The sequence below is a fragment of the Necator americanus genome, chromosome IV, assembly GCF_031761385.1.
Source record: "Necator americanus strain Aroian chromosome IV, whole genome shotgun sequence".
In the NCBI taxonomy this organism is placed as follows: Eukaryota; Metazoa; Nematoda; class Chromadorea; order Rhabditida; family Ancylostomatidae; genus Necator; species Necator americanus.
In genome coordinates this window covers 32,797,468-32,811,754 of record NC_087374.1, presented here as the reverse complement: position 1 = coordinate 32,811,754, position 14,287 = coordinate 32,797,468, and the positions used below count along the sequence as shown (strand labels likewise).

The 14,287-nt window shown below is 36.7% G+C and overlaps 1 protein-coding gene across 1 annotated transcript; it reads left to right on the top strand.

The window, feature by feature from the left end:
* Nucleotides 1–1,096: 1,096 nt before the first annotated feature.
* Nucleotides 1,097–13,913, top strand: RB195_003497 (uncharacterized protein; the record flags this gene model as incomplete). Its single annotated transcript, XM_064201176.1, has 14 exons — nt 1,097–1,115; nt 1,240–1,282; nt 6,968–7,084; nt 8,035–8,153; nt 10,269–10,425; nt 10,843–10,917; nt 11,158–11,251; nt 11,344–11,466; nt 12,216–12,319; nt 12,436–12,536; nt 12,616–12,737; nt 12,810–12,964; nt 13,112–13,304; nt 13,869–13,913. The coding sequence occupies 14 exons, from the start codon at nt 1,097–1,099 to the stop codon at nt 13,911–13,913; spliced, it is 1,467 nt and encodes a 488-aa protein (XP_064057057.1).
* Nucleotides 13,914–14,287: the final 374 nt, after the last annotated feature.

Here is a 14,287-nt window from a genome sequence, read left to right as displayed (position 1 = left end):
GACCGAAACAAACAAAAACAAAGAATTCTTTCAATTAAAAAATTTTACTTGATGAATTAACAAAGTAAATTACGATATGGTGCACGTACACAAAATATCACCGATCCACCACTGATCTGACGACAGACTCTTAACCGCTAAAAATGGCATATCGAGAAAAATTCGTAATAACATATTTAAATCGGATTTTTTTTCTTGATTGAAATAAGTCGTACATAGTCGGTTACAGGTGTGTTCAACTGGGGTTAGCGCAGCGCAGACGGTTCCGCGCTCCGCCGTGCCGCAATCGAAGACGCAACGCGTTCAACCACCAGTCGAACACAACCGTCGCCAACTAGGGGTTTTCTCCCGAAGAGATAAATTGGATAAAGACTCTCTAAAGTTAGTGAAATTTTCGCTAAAAAAAGTCCTCACTTTCTGTGACATCACCTCACCTAGCTTATTTTTTTAAGAGAGTTATTGGTTTTTTTTTCAGCAGTTTCTTTCTTTGAAATTTCCTATGCTCCAGAAATTTCCACGGCATAAATCACTGTTTCTTTATACCTCCCTTCATAAGCTCTTGTACTGGAAATTTATATGCTTTTCAGCAAAAAAATCACGTTCGAAAGTTTTGCTCGAAAAGGATATTTAAAACTCCAAGTTTATTTTCCTCAGCTCGCTATTGAAGATTTTATTGGGTACTTTGCTTTGTTTAATTGCCAACACACAAAATTTCATGGGATTTTTATCGCTGATAATCGAAAGACACGTTCTGATCGATGGGGAAAAGCGTCAAGGAAGACTGCAAAGTTCCAATCATTATTCTTATTACTTACTCACCAGTTTTTTTTTTCACAGAATTTCGTTGTTTCTAAAAGATTTTGAATTTTTGTATCCGTACGTATGAAACACATTGTGTAATTAAATAGCACTATTGTTTGAATTTTGAAATTTGATGGAAATAGAGCGAATTTTTGAAAAAATGAAACGTTGCTTTTTTTGAAGAAATAAGGCCTTATTTTTTTGAAAACAAACATCAATTTTTTAAATTGTAGTTGCAGTTCTGTGGAGAGGAGCAGTGTGCTTCGCCGATTTTAATCAAAGTCTCTTCCGAACAATGTTAAACCACAACACAGGTGAATTTTCATACTAAGGTGGTACATGTTTCCTTTTGTTGTTGTTTTCTGGGACACTATAAGATCGCTTATCTTATCTTCCTCAATACTGGATGGAACAAACGAGGAGACGCTCCTTTTTCAGCTGCGATCATTCGAGCGACCAACGAATTTCACGGAGGAAGAAGGTGTGCTGGAATTTTTGTATGGAAGTTCTAGTTACTAATATTTTTTTAAGGAGATCTGTCTCATATTTTCGAAAAAGGAGCCCTACTTTTGCGGTCTTTCCTATCAAATGTTCATAACTCTTTATAGCTGAAACTAAATGAAAAATTAGAAGACGTTAGTGAAAAGTTATTAATAGAAGTACTAAAAATTATTAAAATTATTTGGTGAAACCGCTACTTTTGGGATCTTTCTTATTTTTATCAAATCTTCACAATTTTTTAGAACTAAAATTAGGTGAAAAATTATGAAAAGTTAGTGAAAAGTCATTAATAAAAGAATTGAAAATTATTAAAATTATTAGACAGAACGGCTACTTTTGCGGTCTTTGCTCTTTCTATCAAGTCTTCATAATTTTTAGAACTGAAATTAAGTGAAAAATCAGATAAAAAAGGATAAAGTCACTGACGTATCAACCCACTTTGGATGCGCCAACTCCTTTTACTGGAATTCGTAATCGTTGAGGTTTTGGAACCGGTGTTGGCCTACAGAATGACTTGCGGGGCCAGTCGGTGATCAAGTCACTGTTTTTATCCTCCCAGACAACTCTGGCACCAATTTATCGACTCCGGAGGTATGAAGCTTAGTTTCCACTAGGGCGGTTTCGAACCTCCGATCGATCGTGCAGGAAGCGGAACCTCGACCCTGTGGCTATAGCGGGCCTCTAACCGACTGTGCCACACCCGCGTTCGAAAAATCATATAAAGTTACTTTAAAAAAAAGTCTTCAATAAAAATATTCAAAATTATTAAAAATTTAACTAAAGGGTTTAAATGTGACCTAAAAGTTCGTGACATTCCTATTCAATTGCCTAAAAATCCCTCGACATTTTGAACCTTTCTGGTACAATTCCACTTCTGTGTCGTTATACTGTACTATGAACATCTCAGTGCATGAAGTTGTTTACAAAGTGTGGACTGCAGCTGTATACAGGAAGCGGAAGGTATTGGTGCTTGTACACAAATGATAGGAATCCGTTGCTAACGAGAAAACGTGACCGCCAATACTGATTACAACGTCGATACATCTGCAATACAGTAAACAGTAAACACAAAACCACGACGATTTACTGGTCACCTTCGATTTCCACAATAACATTACAAGTATGCGGTATAGTTCGTGAATTAGAGGAAAATAAACTAATTTTGCTCCGATGAGGTTTATAAAAAGAGTTTTTTTCTTTTGGATGAACGAAAAATTTGAAATTTTCGCTGGTCTCTTCTATTTATACGGGGAGGAATTATAATAATTTGTTCTACTCGGCTCATTGAACTATGGATCTGTGCAATTTTAATTTTATTATATGCAGAGTTTGGAGTTTAAAAAAATCTGACCACTTAGTACTAGGTTCGATCTGAATATTTTCTGCCAAAGCAACTTTTATTTGTTGGTTCTCTTAGCTTACGCTTCTCTTTATAGTCGATATTAATCGGAGGTACCTATTAGGTACCTGTATAAATAAATAAATAAATAAATAAATAAATAAATAAATAAATAAATAAATAAATAGATAAATAAATAAATAAACAAGTAAATAAATAAATAAATAAGCAATAGTGTTAGTAATAATAGTAATAATAGAGTGATTACAAATCTCAAAATCAGTAATCGGAACAAAGTAATTATTGGCTTTAGGTTCTTGTGTATATAAAAGTTTCTTGAAAATCATATTCGAGGAATTTTTTGGCGCAGATTATTGCAATTTCATTTTCCTACTGACCATCAAATATTTCTCGATTCCCATGAGATATTTTATCTCTGAAAAAATATAAGAATCTAGTTTATTTTTTAAAAAATCCCCATTGAAGGTCAGCCTTTCTTGTCACTTCTTCTTTGATCTTTTGTTCGGTGACCGTAGCAGTGACACAATAATTAGAACCGCGTTCATTGCTGTAATAGCCTAGTTATCGTGATCACCTGAACAATCTTTGAAGGTCGCCTATCTCTAGGATCTCGCGCTGCCTCGACGTCACTCCCAATATCGATGTCCTTTCGCTTTTTCCGAGGGTTGATAAATGGGGCAATCCTTTGAATCGCCAAAAAATTTCCTGGACATTTCCGAGTTGAAGGACTCCTTTTTTGTTATCACTTTTATGATGACCTTTGCCCGTGATGAGTACTACGTTCCGTTCTGGATTTGTCAATTTAACCGTTAGTCTCCGATAAGAAACAGCAACGAATCAATTGTGTGCAGCGATAAAACTACCGTTATCCGGACGGACACCCACCCGAAAATGACGAGTTCACATAAACTTTGTTCGACGTCTTTTGTTTTCCCAGGATTGCAGGAAGTCGCCGACTTCGCTGCGGCACGATTTTCAAACTGTGTCACGTATTTGTTGACTTGCTAGCGACGAATGTTGATTTTTCATTTTCGTGCGCTCATAGAACGCGAGGATTTCACGTGGAACGATTAATCCGACAATAAGCAGCGATATAATCGCTTCTGAGAAGATAATAATCTTATTAATTTTTCTTAGTTTCTATATTTATTATTTTTAAAATACATACATGTGCGATTTTTTTCTGACGAAATTTTCAACGCGTAATTATTTTGTTTCTAATTAGCCATGAATAATTTTTTATATGAATTTAAGTTTGTGAGGTCGGAAGATTCTTCCTCCCTTGGAGTGTCATGAGAATTTTGAAAACAAAATTAGTTGGTTTCAATTTGACTAATTACTTTTAGTTGTTATTAAAGTATTTAATTGATTAATTGATCAATAATTAATTGATAAGTTATTTTAATAAACGTGTGTAGTGTATTATTACATAGAATTTAAGAAAAGAAGATCCCGAAACATCAAAAAAAAAAATCTGCAATGTTCTTGTTTGTGCACAAATAATTAATTACTTCTATATTCAATTATGACGATCTTGTCAATACATTTATTTTATCTGGATTCTATGTGGTGAATAAAATATTTTTGGATGTGTTCGGGCGCTGGCCGTGCCAAAATCGTCTTTTTCATGGACATCGGTTATTGATAAACGCAGTTGGCCGCGCGCCAACCCCAATAAATCGACTTTGTTCTAATTCTGTAGGCCAGAAAGACCAAAAACTGCAGCAAATGTGACGAACATTCCATGTCCATAGCTATTCTTTTCGGTCCTTTTACGTCATGTTACGTTACGTTACGTCTTTTTACGCTGTAAAGCTTTAGCTGGATTCTGTGAACCAGAAAGACTGGGAAATCCAGTAAACATTCCATATCCACGGCTCTATGATCAACATTTTACGGCAATGGCTATTCTTTCTGGTCTTTTTACGTCATCCACAACAGCTGGATTCTACTGTAAAACAGGAAAACCAGAAAATGCGGTGAATTTGATCAAAATTTCATATCCACAGCCCTTATACCGTATGATACCTTTATTGAAAGCATTTTAATACGAAACTATACTAATGACCGATTTCATATGTGACATTACACCGATATGCGACTGCATTCTTACAGCTGTGGCGATGCGATTCACGTGGATTACAAACGCGATCGTCGCAGAGCAATGCGATGCGTTTTCAATGACAGATCAACTTGATTTCCGCTGTGATATTCCTGTAAATGTTATGAGGATAGGAACGTTAGCAAAAATCAACTGGAATAATGCTTCGAAAAAATTTCGGAATTTTCGAAAAAAAAAACAAATGTAGCTGAGAAAAAATCGTCGCAGAGCGTGCGTTTTCAATGACATTCCAACTTCATTTCTGTTGTGACGTTCTTAGAATGTTAGAAAGTGTTGAAAGGAGGAAAAACAGGTGAAAATAAAATAGAAAAATAATAGAAAAATACTTCTTGTCTTTATATCTCCAATAGTTTTTTTTAAAACAATTAATCATTAATCATTAATTACATCCTGTACAATGAAAAGAAAATCTGACCAAGCTTAATGTTTTAGAGAAAAAAAACCTGGAAAGGTTAAGCGGTTTTTTTTAATGTGACCCAACACGAAGTACTTTTGGGTGGCTTGGTTTGGTTAAAATTTTGAACACTTTAAAGGAATTCACAAAATTTTCCTGAGAATTTTTAACAAAAATTTAACAGTCAAGGGAACGGAGGCACATGTCATTCATATATAAAATTTTTTACCTAGAATTAAGGATCCGTTTTTTTTTTCTTGAACGAATTGGACCTGAAATAGCTGGGTGCAAGAATTTCAGTTTCAATTTTTTCGATTTTACAGTAACCTTGCAAGAAAACGTGTGGAAAACTTCTTCAATTCCATATTTCTCGACCCATTATGAAAATGAAGACACTTTTTCTTCTTTTCTGGAACTTCACGTTTCGGATTATTTTATTTCATTTTAATGTAGAAATTTTTTCTAAGAAATCATCTATCACTAGTGCATTTTGAGGAAACCGTAAAAATGTTGCGAGTCAAGAAATCTTCTTCCTCGCGAAAAGACCAACAATCGGATCAACGGGAGAGAGAGATTTGACCTTCATGAATTGAATCGAGAAAAGTTTTATATTCTTCTTAATCGTTGATGAATTAGTTTTCGATAATGGCTGCTCCTTTATTCGTTTCCGTTCCGATGTAAAACCGTTTTGAAATTCGTTCCACGTGCCTGAACTGAGGAATTTCGCAAACTTTCCCGTACTGGAGGAATTTTCTGGAAGGCATTGTTGTATTGTATCGATTCTCGGACTACTTATTCGTTTCCGTTCCGATGTAAAACCGTTTTGAAATTCGTCCCACGTGCCTAAACTGAGGAATTTCGCAAACTTTCCCATGCTGGAGAAATTTTCTCGAAGGCATTGTTGTATTGTATCGATTCTCGGACTACTTGCGATCATATTCCTCATAATTTACTTTATCTACTGCCCTTTCTTCGTCTTGGCTCAGTCGATTACCTCTCCATCCTTCGGCTCTCCATAATCCACGTACTCTTTCTCCGTATTCTTGCTAATTCCATGTAGTGACGACGTTTGTCCAAGAAATATGCGAGCAAACGCTGAAATGCGAATACGTGCGGGTAGATGTGTTAGAAGGTGAAAGAGTATGTGAGATGTGGAGACGGTAGAGAAACGACGACACGCCTACTGGGGGTAGAAAAGGCGGCGGACAGCTGAGTTGCTTCTGAAGTACTTTTATGTGTGTGTGTTCGTGTATGGGCAGAATTTTAGTATAGATATATTGACCTTATTAGGCACCCATATAGGCCTCTCAAGACCTCCTAAAGGCCTCCCATCTGTGTCCCTGCGTTGATTCGTAGTTTCATGAGATTTTTGCCGACTTTTTAAAGAGTTCACGTGATGTTCAGATGTTTTCTTTATCTTTTTCCTCTTTCTGCTAGAATATTTTCTAGGATAATATTGAGTGTGAGAGGTTGAGTGAGTCTTAACACCGTTTGCAAACTGAATAACTCTCCTAACCCCTAGGTTAACCTCTCTAACCATTTCTAACCCCAACTGGACCAAGAGTAATGCTGTACGCATGCATAAAGATGTTGTATGATAGATATTCCATAAAAAAGCGAAAAAAGGAAGCGCCCAACTGTCCACGAATTCCACTCGACCCATACTCCGCTTATCCGAAAATTTCCTGAAATCGCAGCTCTTCCCCACTTCCTTTGCTCCTTGTCGAAACGTTTTCCTTTCGAAGTGTCACTAAATGTTCCTTAACTGATTTTTTTTTCCAAATTTCAGGATAATGGACCGTCTTTTGCATGCTTTCGGCTACTTTAGCTTCGGCACAAAGCTGGATGTCGCGGAAGAACTCCGCTCAAAGGAAGAGGTGTTGACGAAGAGAAAGAATATGATAGGGTGAGTTTCGATTTATTCAAAGTAGGGCATGAGAACAATAAGAAAGAAAAATTCCAGACAAAGTCAACTGAGAAAGATTGTTTGGGGGAATTTATTAGAACTTTTACAATTTGCGAAGAAAAAATTATTATTAATTTATTTGTTTTTATTAGAATAACGAAAAAACTCCAAGAAATGAACTTATGGCTCTATTTCTTGGACAAGTAGTGCTTTTAGGTGCTCAGAAGGAAAAGATAGGGAGAGGAGGAGTGCAGAGAGAAAGAAAAAGGTGGAGAATGATAGATAAAAAGAAATGGGTTGGGTATGCTTGGAACAACTAATAAACAAATATGTATTGTGAATGTCATTCCACCCATTCAATTTTGAAAAATTCAAGGAAAGTAAGTAGTAAGAAAAAAGAGGAAAAATAGTAAAAGTAGTAAACGAAAAACATTTCTGATAGCACGACAAAGTTTAATAAGGGCTTATTCCTAGAATTTTCCGTATTTTCCAGGGGATTTTTTTTTGGAAAATCACGGATTATCAATTCATGAATTTCTTGCCACTAACGTTGGGGTTTCTAGTCAGAGTCAGAAAATAAGGCATTGAAAAAAAATCAAAAATAAAAGTCGCCGAGTTTTAAATTTCAAAAAATCACCCATTTTTATCACCTAGATTGAAATGACCAGAAAATATGCTGAGCGATAGACTCATAGACTTACATTATTACTCTAGATTTCTCTTTTTCTCGGATTTTTCCGATGACATAACAGCACACAACTGCTCGAGGCATTCACTCATAACAGCTGCTCGTCCCACTTTGTTCTCTTATCGTTTATTTGTTATCCGGAACTAAATGTTTATCAACGATAGTCGCTAGACAGTGTAATAAGAACTATTGCGATGGTCATTATAAAACACAAGGAACTATTCGGAACGTACGGCAAAAAAAAAAAATCTGTGTTTTTCAGATCAAAATGTCAAATTTTCTATCAAGACGATCCGTTCATGGTGTCCAGAGCTTCCATGCAATATTTGTACGATGAAGCAGGGAAACAGTATGTGGATTGTATCAGCAACGTCCAACATGGTGAGTTATGAGAGAGTTCGCCCAGAGAAAGTTACCGTAACCCCTCACAGGACGAAACAATCGAGAAAATAATCTAAAAATATCAAATTTATCAGCTTCTACTGACCTAGCACTATTTTGAAGCCCCTGTTATTTTCCACAATAAGGTTTTTTTTAATATAAGAAATACAACAGAATATAGTAGAAATGCAATAAAAATAATTTTTAATACAAGAAATAGTAGTTAAATAATATATAAATAATAAGTAGATAATAAATATAAATGTATAGCTTTTTTATATAATGGGATATGAAATAAGGATAAGTTTTTCTTTTTTCCTACCTGCGATGCAATTATTTGAATTTTTACTGAGGAATTTTATCCTCTGTCGCACTCTTAATTTTATTAAGGGGACGAATAAGTTTTGAGTTTTTTTTTGTAACTTTGAAGCCTTATTTAGAATAATTTGGAACAAATGGTTTTTTTATTCAAAGTATTGTCCATCGTTAGCTACGACTTTTCTGCACCTTTCCGGCAGCATACGAATTTCACATTGAAAAAATTCCTCGTCTTTTGAGGCGTTCCAATGGAATCTTTGTAAGAAGTTAAGTACAACTCGGCCAAAGGATGAGTCATCGACCGGTACAAATGGTAATCGAAAAGGGGAATTTCTGGTCAATACGGTGGGTGGAGTAGGATATCTCACTCGAGCGCCTCCAAAGTTTCCTTGACGATTTTGGCAACATGTGTGACCGAAGTCGTCGTTGTCGCGGTGAAGGACGGGTGCGTGTAAAGAGGATCCCGGCGGAATTTCGAGCATGTCCTGATGGTCATGCCTCGTCAGAGTAATTAGCGATGGTGCGTGTCCTAAGGAGATTCACTTTCGTTAGTACCTAAATAGTTGACCCTGCTTACCTACCGCTAATCATGCATGACCGACTAGGATATAATTCACTACGTAATAAATTGTTTTGGAGAATCAGACACACAATATGAGATAAGGATGTATCTTATTGCTTCAAATTAGGTGCATAAAAATTTCCGTTAAAACAGAACATTCTAGCTCATATTTCCGCGTAGTTTTCTGCGTCTCTGTGACTAAAAGACCATCTATGACGGTTGTCTGCGTGTTCATGAACGACTGAAGCGTGACCTCATCGAAGTATGTTCGCGTATCCGCCGGCATATCCCTGGGGACGTTATGTCTCGGAGGGATTCGCGGAGAATCCGCCGGGACCCTCTTTACCGTTCCCCGAGATCACATTGTCATGATTCTTTGGGATGCTGAGGACGTTTGAGCTTCAATTCTTGGTTCACTTGCATCAATTGTTGCTGGTGACGTTCCCCGGTGATGGCTTCGTTAGGCTGGTGTGGGTCATAGTGGCTCACTCCGAGCTGATCCCACCAGATGCTCTTTATTCGCGTACCTTGTCGCTGGTGTCAAAATCGTCACTTTTAAGACGCAGGAACCAGTGGCGCAAAGGTTGACAAAAGTTCGAGCAGAAAGAAAGTATGATTTTTATTTTTCAGCGAAATCACATAAAGTAAGTGTAAAGTGTCTGGCGTTAATCAATCCGCATGGGATGCGCCTTCACGTTCACTTCAATTCAGAATCAATTGAAGTTTACGAACGTGTAACTGGCCTATACAATGACTTGCGGGGGGCAGCTGATGTGTCAAACCAGTGTTTTTATCCCCTCAGACAAGTCTGGTACCAATCTGGTACCAGCGGAACCTCTTACCGTTACACGACACCTGCCCGCGAAATGACACATGCTGATTTTTAGAGGGAAATTATGACGCTTTAAAATGCAGATAGTCATGAGATGACCTGATGCGATTTAATGCTAGTTACACCATCACCTGTGGATCCCTTAAGAATTGTGTTTATACCCTCAATAAATGAAATTTTATCTAATTTCAGTTAGATTTTAAATAACTTACTAATGAGAATGGTTGTCTCATTTTTACAAACATATACTCCCTTTCCATTTCTAGAAACCTTCTAAATTCGTTTTACTTTTCCTGTCACTTTTAGATTTCTAGAAAACCTTTTTTTTTAAAAAAAAAGGATATCTACATCAAGGTTTTCTTTAGTTAGAAAAGGGCTGAAGTACTTCAATCAAAATTTTCAGTTGGTCACTGTCATCCACAAGTAGTGGAGGCGATCACCAAGCAGCTGAGCACATCCACTTGCAACGTACGATTTGTCAGCCAAAAACTCACCGATTGCGCTGAAGAGATCCTCAAAACGCTTCCAGGACTTGATACGGTTCTTTTCTGCAATTCCGGGTATGTTTATGCTTTGAATTTTCCATGACTTTTTTTTTGTGCGAAGTATTTTTGATAGAGCGACTAGAAGTACATGAAGAAATTGTACATGGAAATAATTCATAACATTCTTTCATTTATATCAATAAATTTATGAACAAAACATAAAATAAATAAATATAAACAATCATATAGTATCTCTGCTCTTCTCCGGTTGTTCCTGTAAGCAGCAAGTTTACGGCCATAAAAAACCTATGAACCGGATCTAAAATCAAAGATTAAGTGTAATTTTCTGCCTATTCAGCATGGGAACTGTGTCCGATATCCAGAGTTGGTCATCATATTCCCTTATCTTTATGATTTCCTGGCAAAGATAAAACGCAAATGGTTTTTTGATGCTGCTTATAGTCTTTGGGAAAAGTTCGTGTGGAATTTCAGATCAGAAGCAAATGATTTGGCTCTTCGATTGGCACGTGATTATACCGGACACACGGATGCTATCGTTATTGATCAGTGAGTTTTGATCTGCATTCAGTTATTAATTTTCTTCTGAATAACAAACTCTATAAAGTGACTATTTGACGTTCACGGGAGCGACTATGTGACTTAGCAAAATCCCAATTAAGACCCCTAATTCGGCTGAAAGGAAGCGGATCATTAGAGAATTTTTCAAAATTTTCCTTGTCAAAATAGAATTACGCTTCTGAACGTTTTCCTTTCTGGTCAGATGATTTTTGGAAAACAAAAGTTCAGTGCGTATCATGGACATGTGACGACAACCATGCAAATGTCACCGTACAAATTCGATCATGGATCATCGTTACCGCAACCGGAATGGGTTCACGTGGTTGGTGTTGGAATTATTTTTTTTCTGAGAAACCTACTGATTCCTTCCTGGAAAAGTTTGAATAATTTTCTATCACATCAGTACTATTTCAGGCACCATGCCCAGATGTTTACCGTGGGGAGTATCGACTTACGGATGAGGAACTAAACAATCCTGAAAAACTGGTAAAAGCTGGAGTTCATTACTCAAATGCTGTGAGAAATATCATCGAAAAGGTATTTTTTTTGCTGAGTTGTCTTCGTATCTGGATAAATAACCATTCCTGATGAATTTTGAAACATCCAGGAATTTAATGTATGAAAAATCACCTGTCCGCTGTTCATAAACCCCTGCGGAGAGTAAAATATTTGAAGAAAGCGAAAAACTCGGGGAAAAAAACGTCCGAAAAAATTATTTTCACAGTCGAATGAAATTAACCCGATGAAAATTGCTCGACTGTTGAATTTTTTTAATGGAAAAAAAGGATAGGTGGTCCCTAAATTGCCGAGAAAATCATTTTATAGGTTAACATTACATAGACTCTAGGAACCAATATGAGTCGAAAGTCTGCAAGGGATCAATAAATTTTTTCAAATGGAATTATTGGAAAACTTCAGAAATCTCTGAATGAAAGCTTTTTTTTTATGAAAGAAGAGTTTTAAAAAGTCATTGGTTGCAACAAAATGCTTTTAAAAATCATTTGTTGCATCAAATACAAATTTTGGTGCTGGCTCCTCTTGGTAAGATTCTAGGAATAGTGAAGAAAGGAATTTCTCGCTGAAAAATTTCCTTCATGGATTTGATTGGAAGAAATTCCTTTGAGGTCCTATAAAATTAGTTTATTGATGTTTCAATGTTTTAGTTTGACTCACTCCATGCAGTGTTTACGGTTAGATCGAAAATACACGATTTTTTTTTCCGTACTCGATTTGTCCAACTTTTCTACAGATCCCCTGAAAATCTGCTACTTATTTAATTTTTTTAGGCCGAATCAAACGGTCGCACGGTGGCTGCCTACTTCGCTGAAGCGTTGCAATCGTGCGGTGGTCAAGTGATTCCTCCGGCTGGATATTTCTTGGATGTAGCAAAGTGAGTTTAAACTCAATAAATGATAGTTCACTTGTAATCTAGCTAGATGTAGATTGAAAATCCAGGAAAACTTGAATTTTTCAGGATTTTCAGCTTAAAAAATTTGTTTCTTCCAGACACGTTCGGACGCATGGTGGCGTGGTGGTGATCGATGAGGTACAAACCGGATTCGGTCGAGTTGGAAAGAAATATTGGGCTCATCAACTCTACGACGATGGTGAGCCCACCCCTAACTTTTCAATATCCTTTCTACACAGTAAGAAAGGAAAATTCCGACTAAACGAGTAGTTTTCCAGGTTTTTGCCCAGATATCGTCACTATGGGTAAGCCAATGGGAAACGGATTCCCAGTTTCAGCGGTGGTTACCACGAAAAAGATCGCTGATACTCTCGGTGGAAGTGTTGGATACTTCAATACGGTAAGGATTAGGATTTGATCGATCCCATTTATGGTTGAAGTACGGTAGATCGAATACCGTTCGTTATTTCAGTATGGCGGAAATCCCGTAGCTTGTGCGGCCGTTCTTAGTGTGATGAAAGTGATTCGGGATGAACACCTGTTGGAACACAGCCAAGAAATGGGCGAAGAATTTGAGAAGGAGTTAAATCAATTAAAGAAAAAATACAAATGTATAGGAGATGTTAGGTGAGTTTATGATCGTTCACTCTACCGTTTTTTTTTTTGCAACAAATAAAATTTCTCACGAAATGCAAAAATTGAACCACACAAGATTTCAATTTTTTCTTTTCGAAGAGAACCAAGAATAACGTAAATGCACACTTTTTTTTCCAGAGGAGTGGGTCTCTTCTGGGGAATCGACATCGTCAAGGATCGTGCTACTCGTGAACCTGATCAGAAACTAGCGCTAGCCTTGATACTAAAGCTTCGACGAGAACGTGGAATTCTACTGAACGCCGACGGTCCCTACAGTAATATCCTGAAAATCAAGCCACCGCTATGCTTTAACAAGCAGAATTTAATTGATGTAAGTGATTGGAATGGTCTGAAGATTTCTGCTTGGGGAGTTAGGGAGGGAAATTTTTAAGGGGAATTTTGGCTTAGGTGCCAATACGAGAAAAATCGCAAGAATTTATTTTTTGGGGCACTGAGGAAGTCAAAAAATTGCTCAGACCTTTAAAAGTTAGAGCCTCTTTAATCTAGAGTGCTAAGAGAAAGTTCTACAGAATTTTTGAAATTCACGAAATCTCCATTTTTTTTTTGCCTACAATCCCAAAATGTTTTCTGGAACTTATCGTATATTCTTCCTTCTGCTCCTGAGAACACTTAGCTGCTGATCTTTCCAGTTTAATTCTTCGATATCAAAGGATCTTCTCCTTAAGGATAAGGATTTTTTGAACAAAATTATCGAATTTTTCCTAAGCTATTGGGGGAAGTGTTTGAGAAGAAAAAGGCAGTGTACCGTTTCTGCGCTGTTCTTTTTCTTAGAAAAAAAATCAGGACATCATATCTGCAGGAAATACTTCTGGGTAAAATGATAACAAAACGTTTTTCATGTCTGATCCTGAAACATTATTGATGCTGTTTCCAGACGATCAACGCCCTTGACCGAACTCTCGCCGAAATGGATCAATGAGGACGTGTTTAAGCTCCTCCTTCTCCTCCTCCTCTCCTATTGCGTCGTCTTCTATGAAGACAAAAGATATCTATATGTGCATATTGATTGATTTTCCAATGTACAAATTAATTTTTCAAATGAAACTTTAATTATACATACTGTAATTACAATTTTGTTTTATTAATTACCCGAATTTTGCAGCTATGAAACAATTGAAATATTTGCAATATATGAATGGTAAGTTTAAAAAAAATATTCGATTCTATAGCCTGAATAATATTGTTCTTCATTTGGAGGCGCTTCATTGTATTGCTGTGGTAGTGAACAGCAACATTTCCGATACGTATGACAGATTTGTGGAACAACTTCTATTACTAGCATGGATCTTAGCT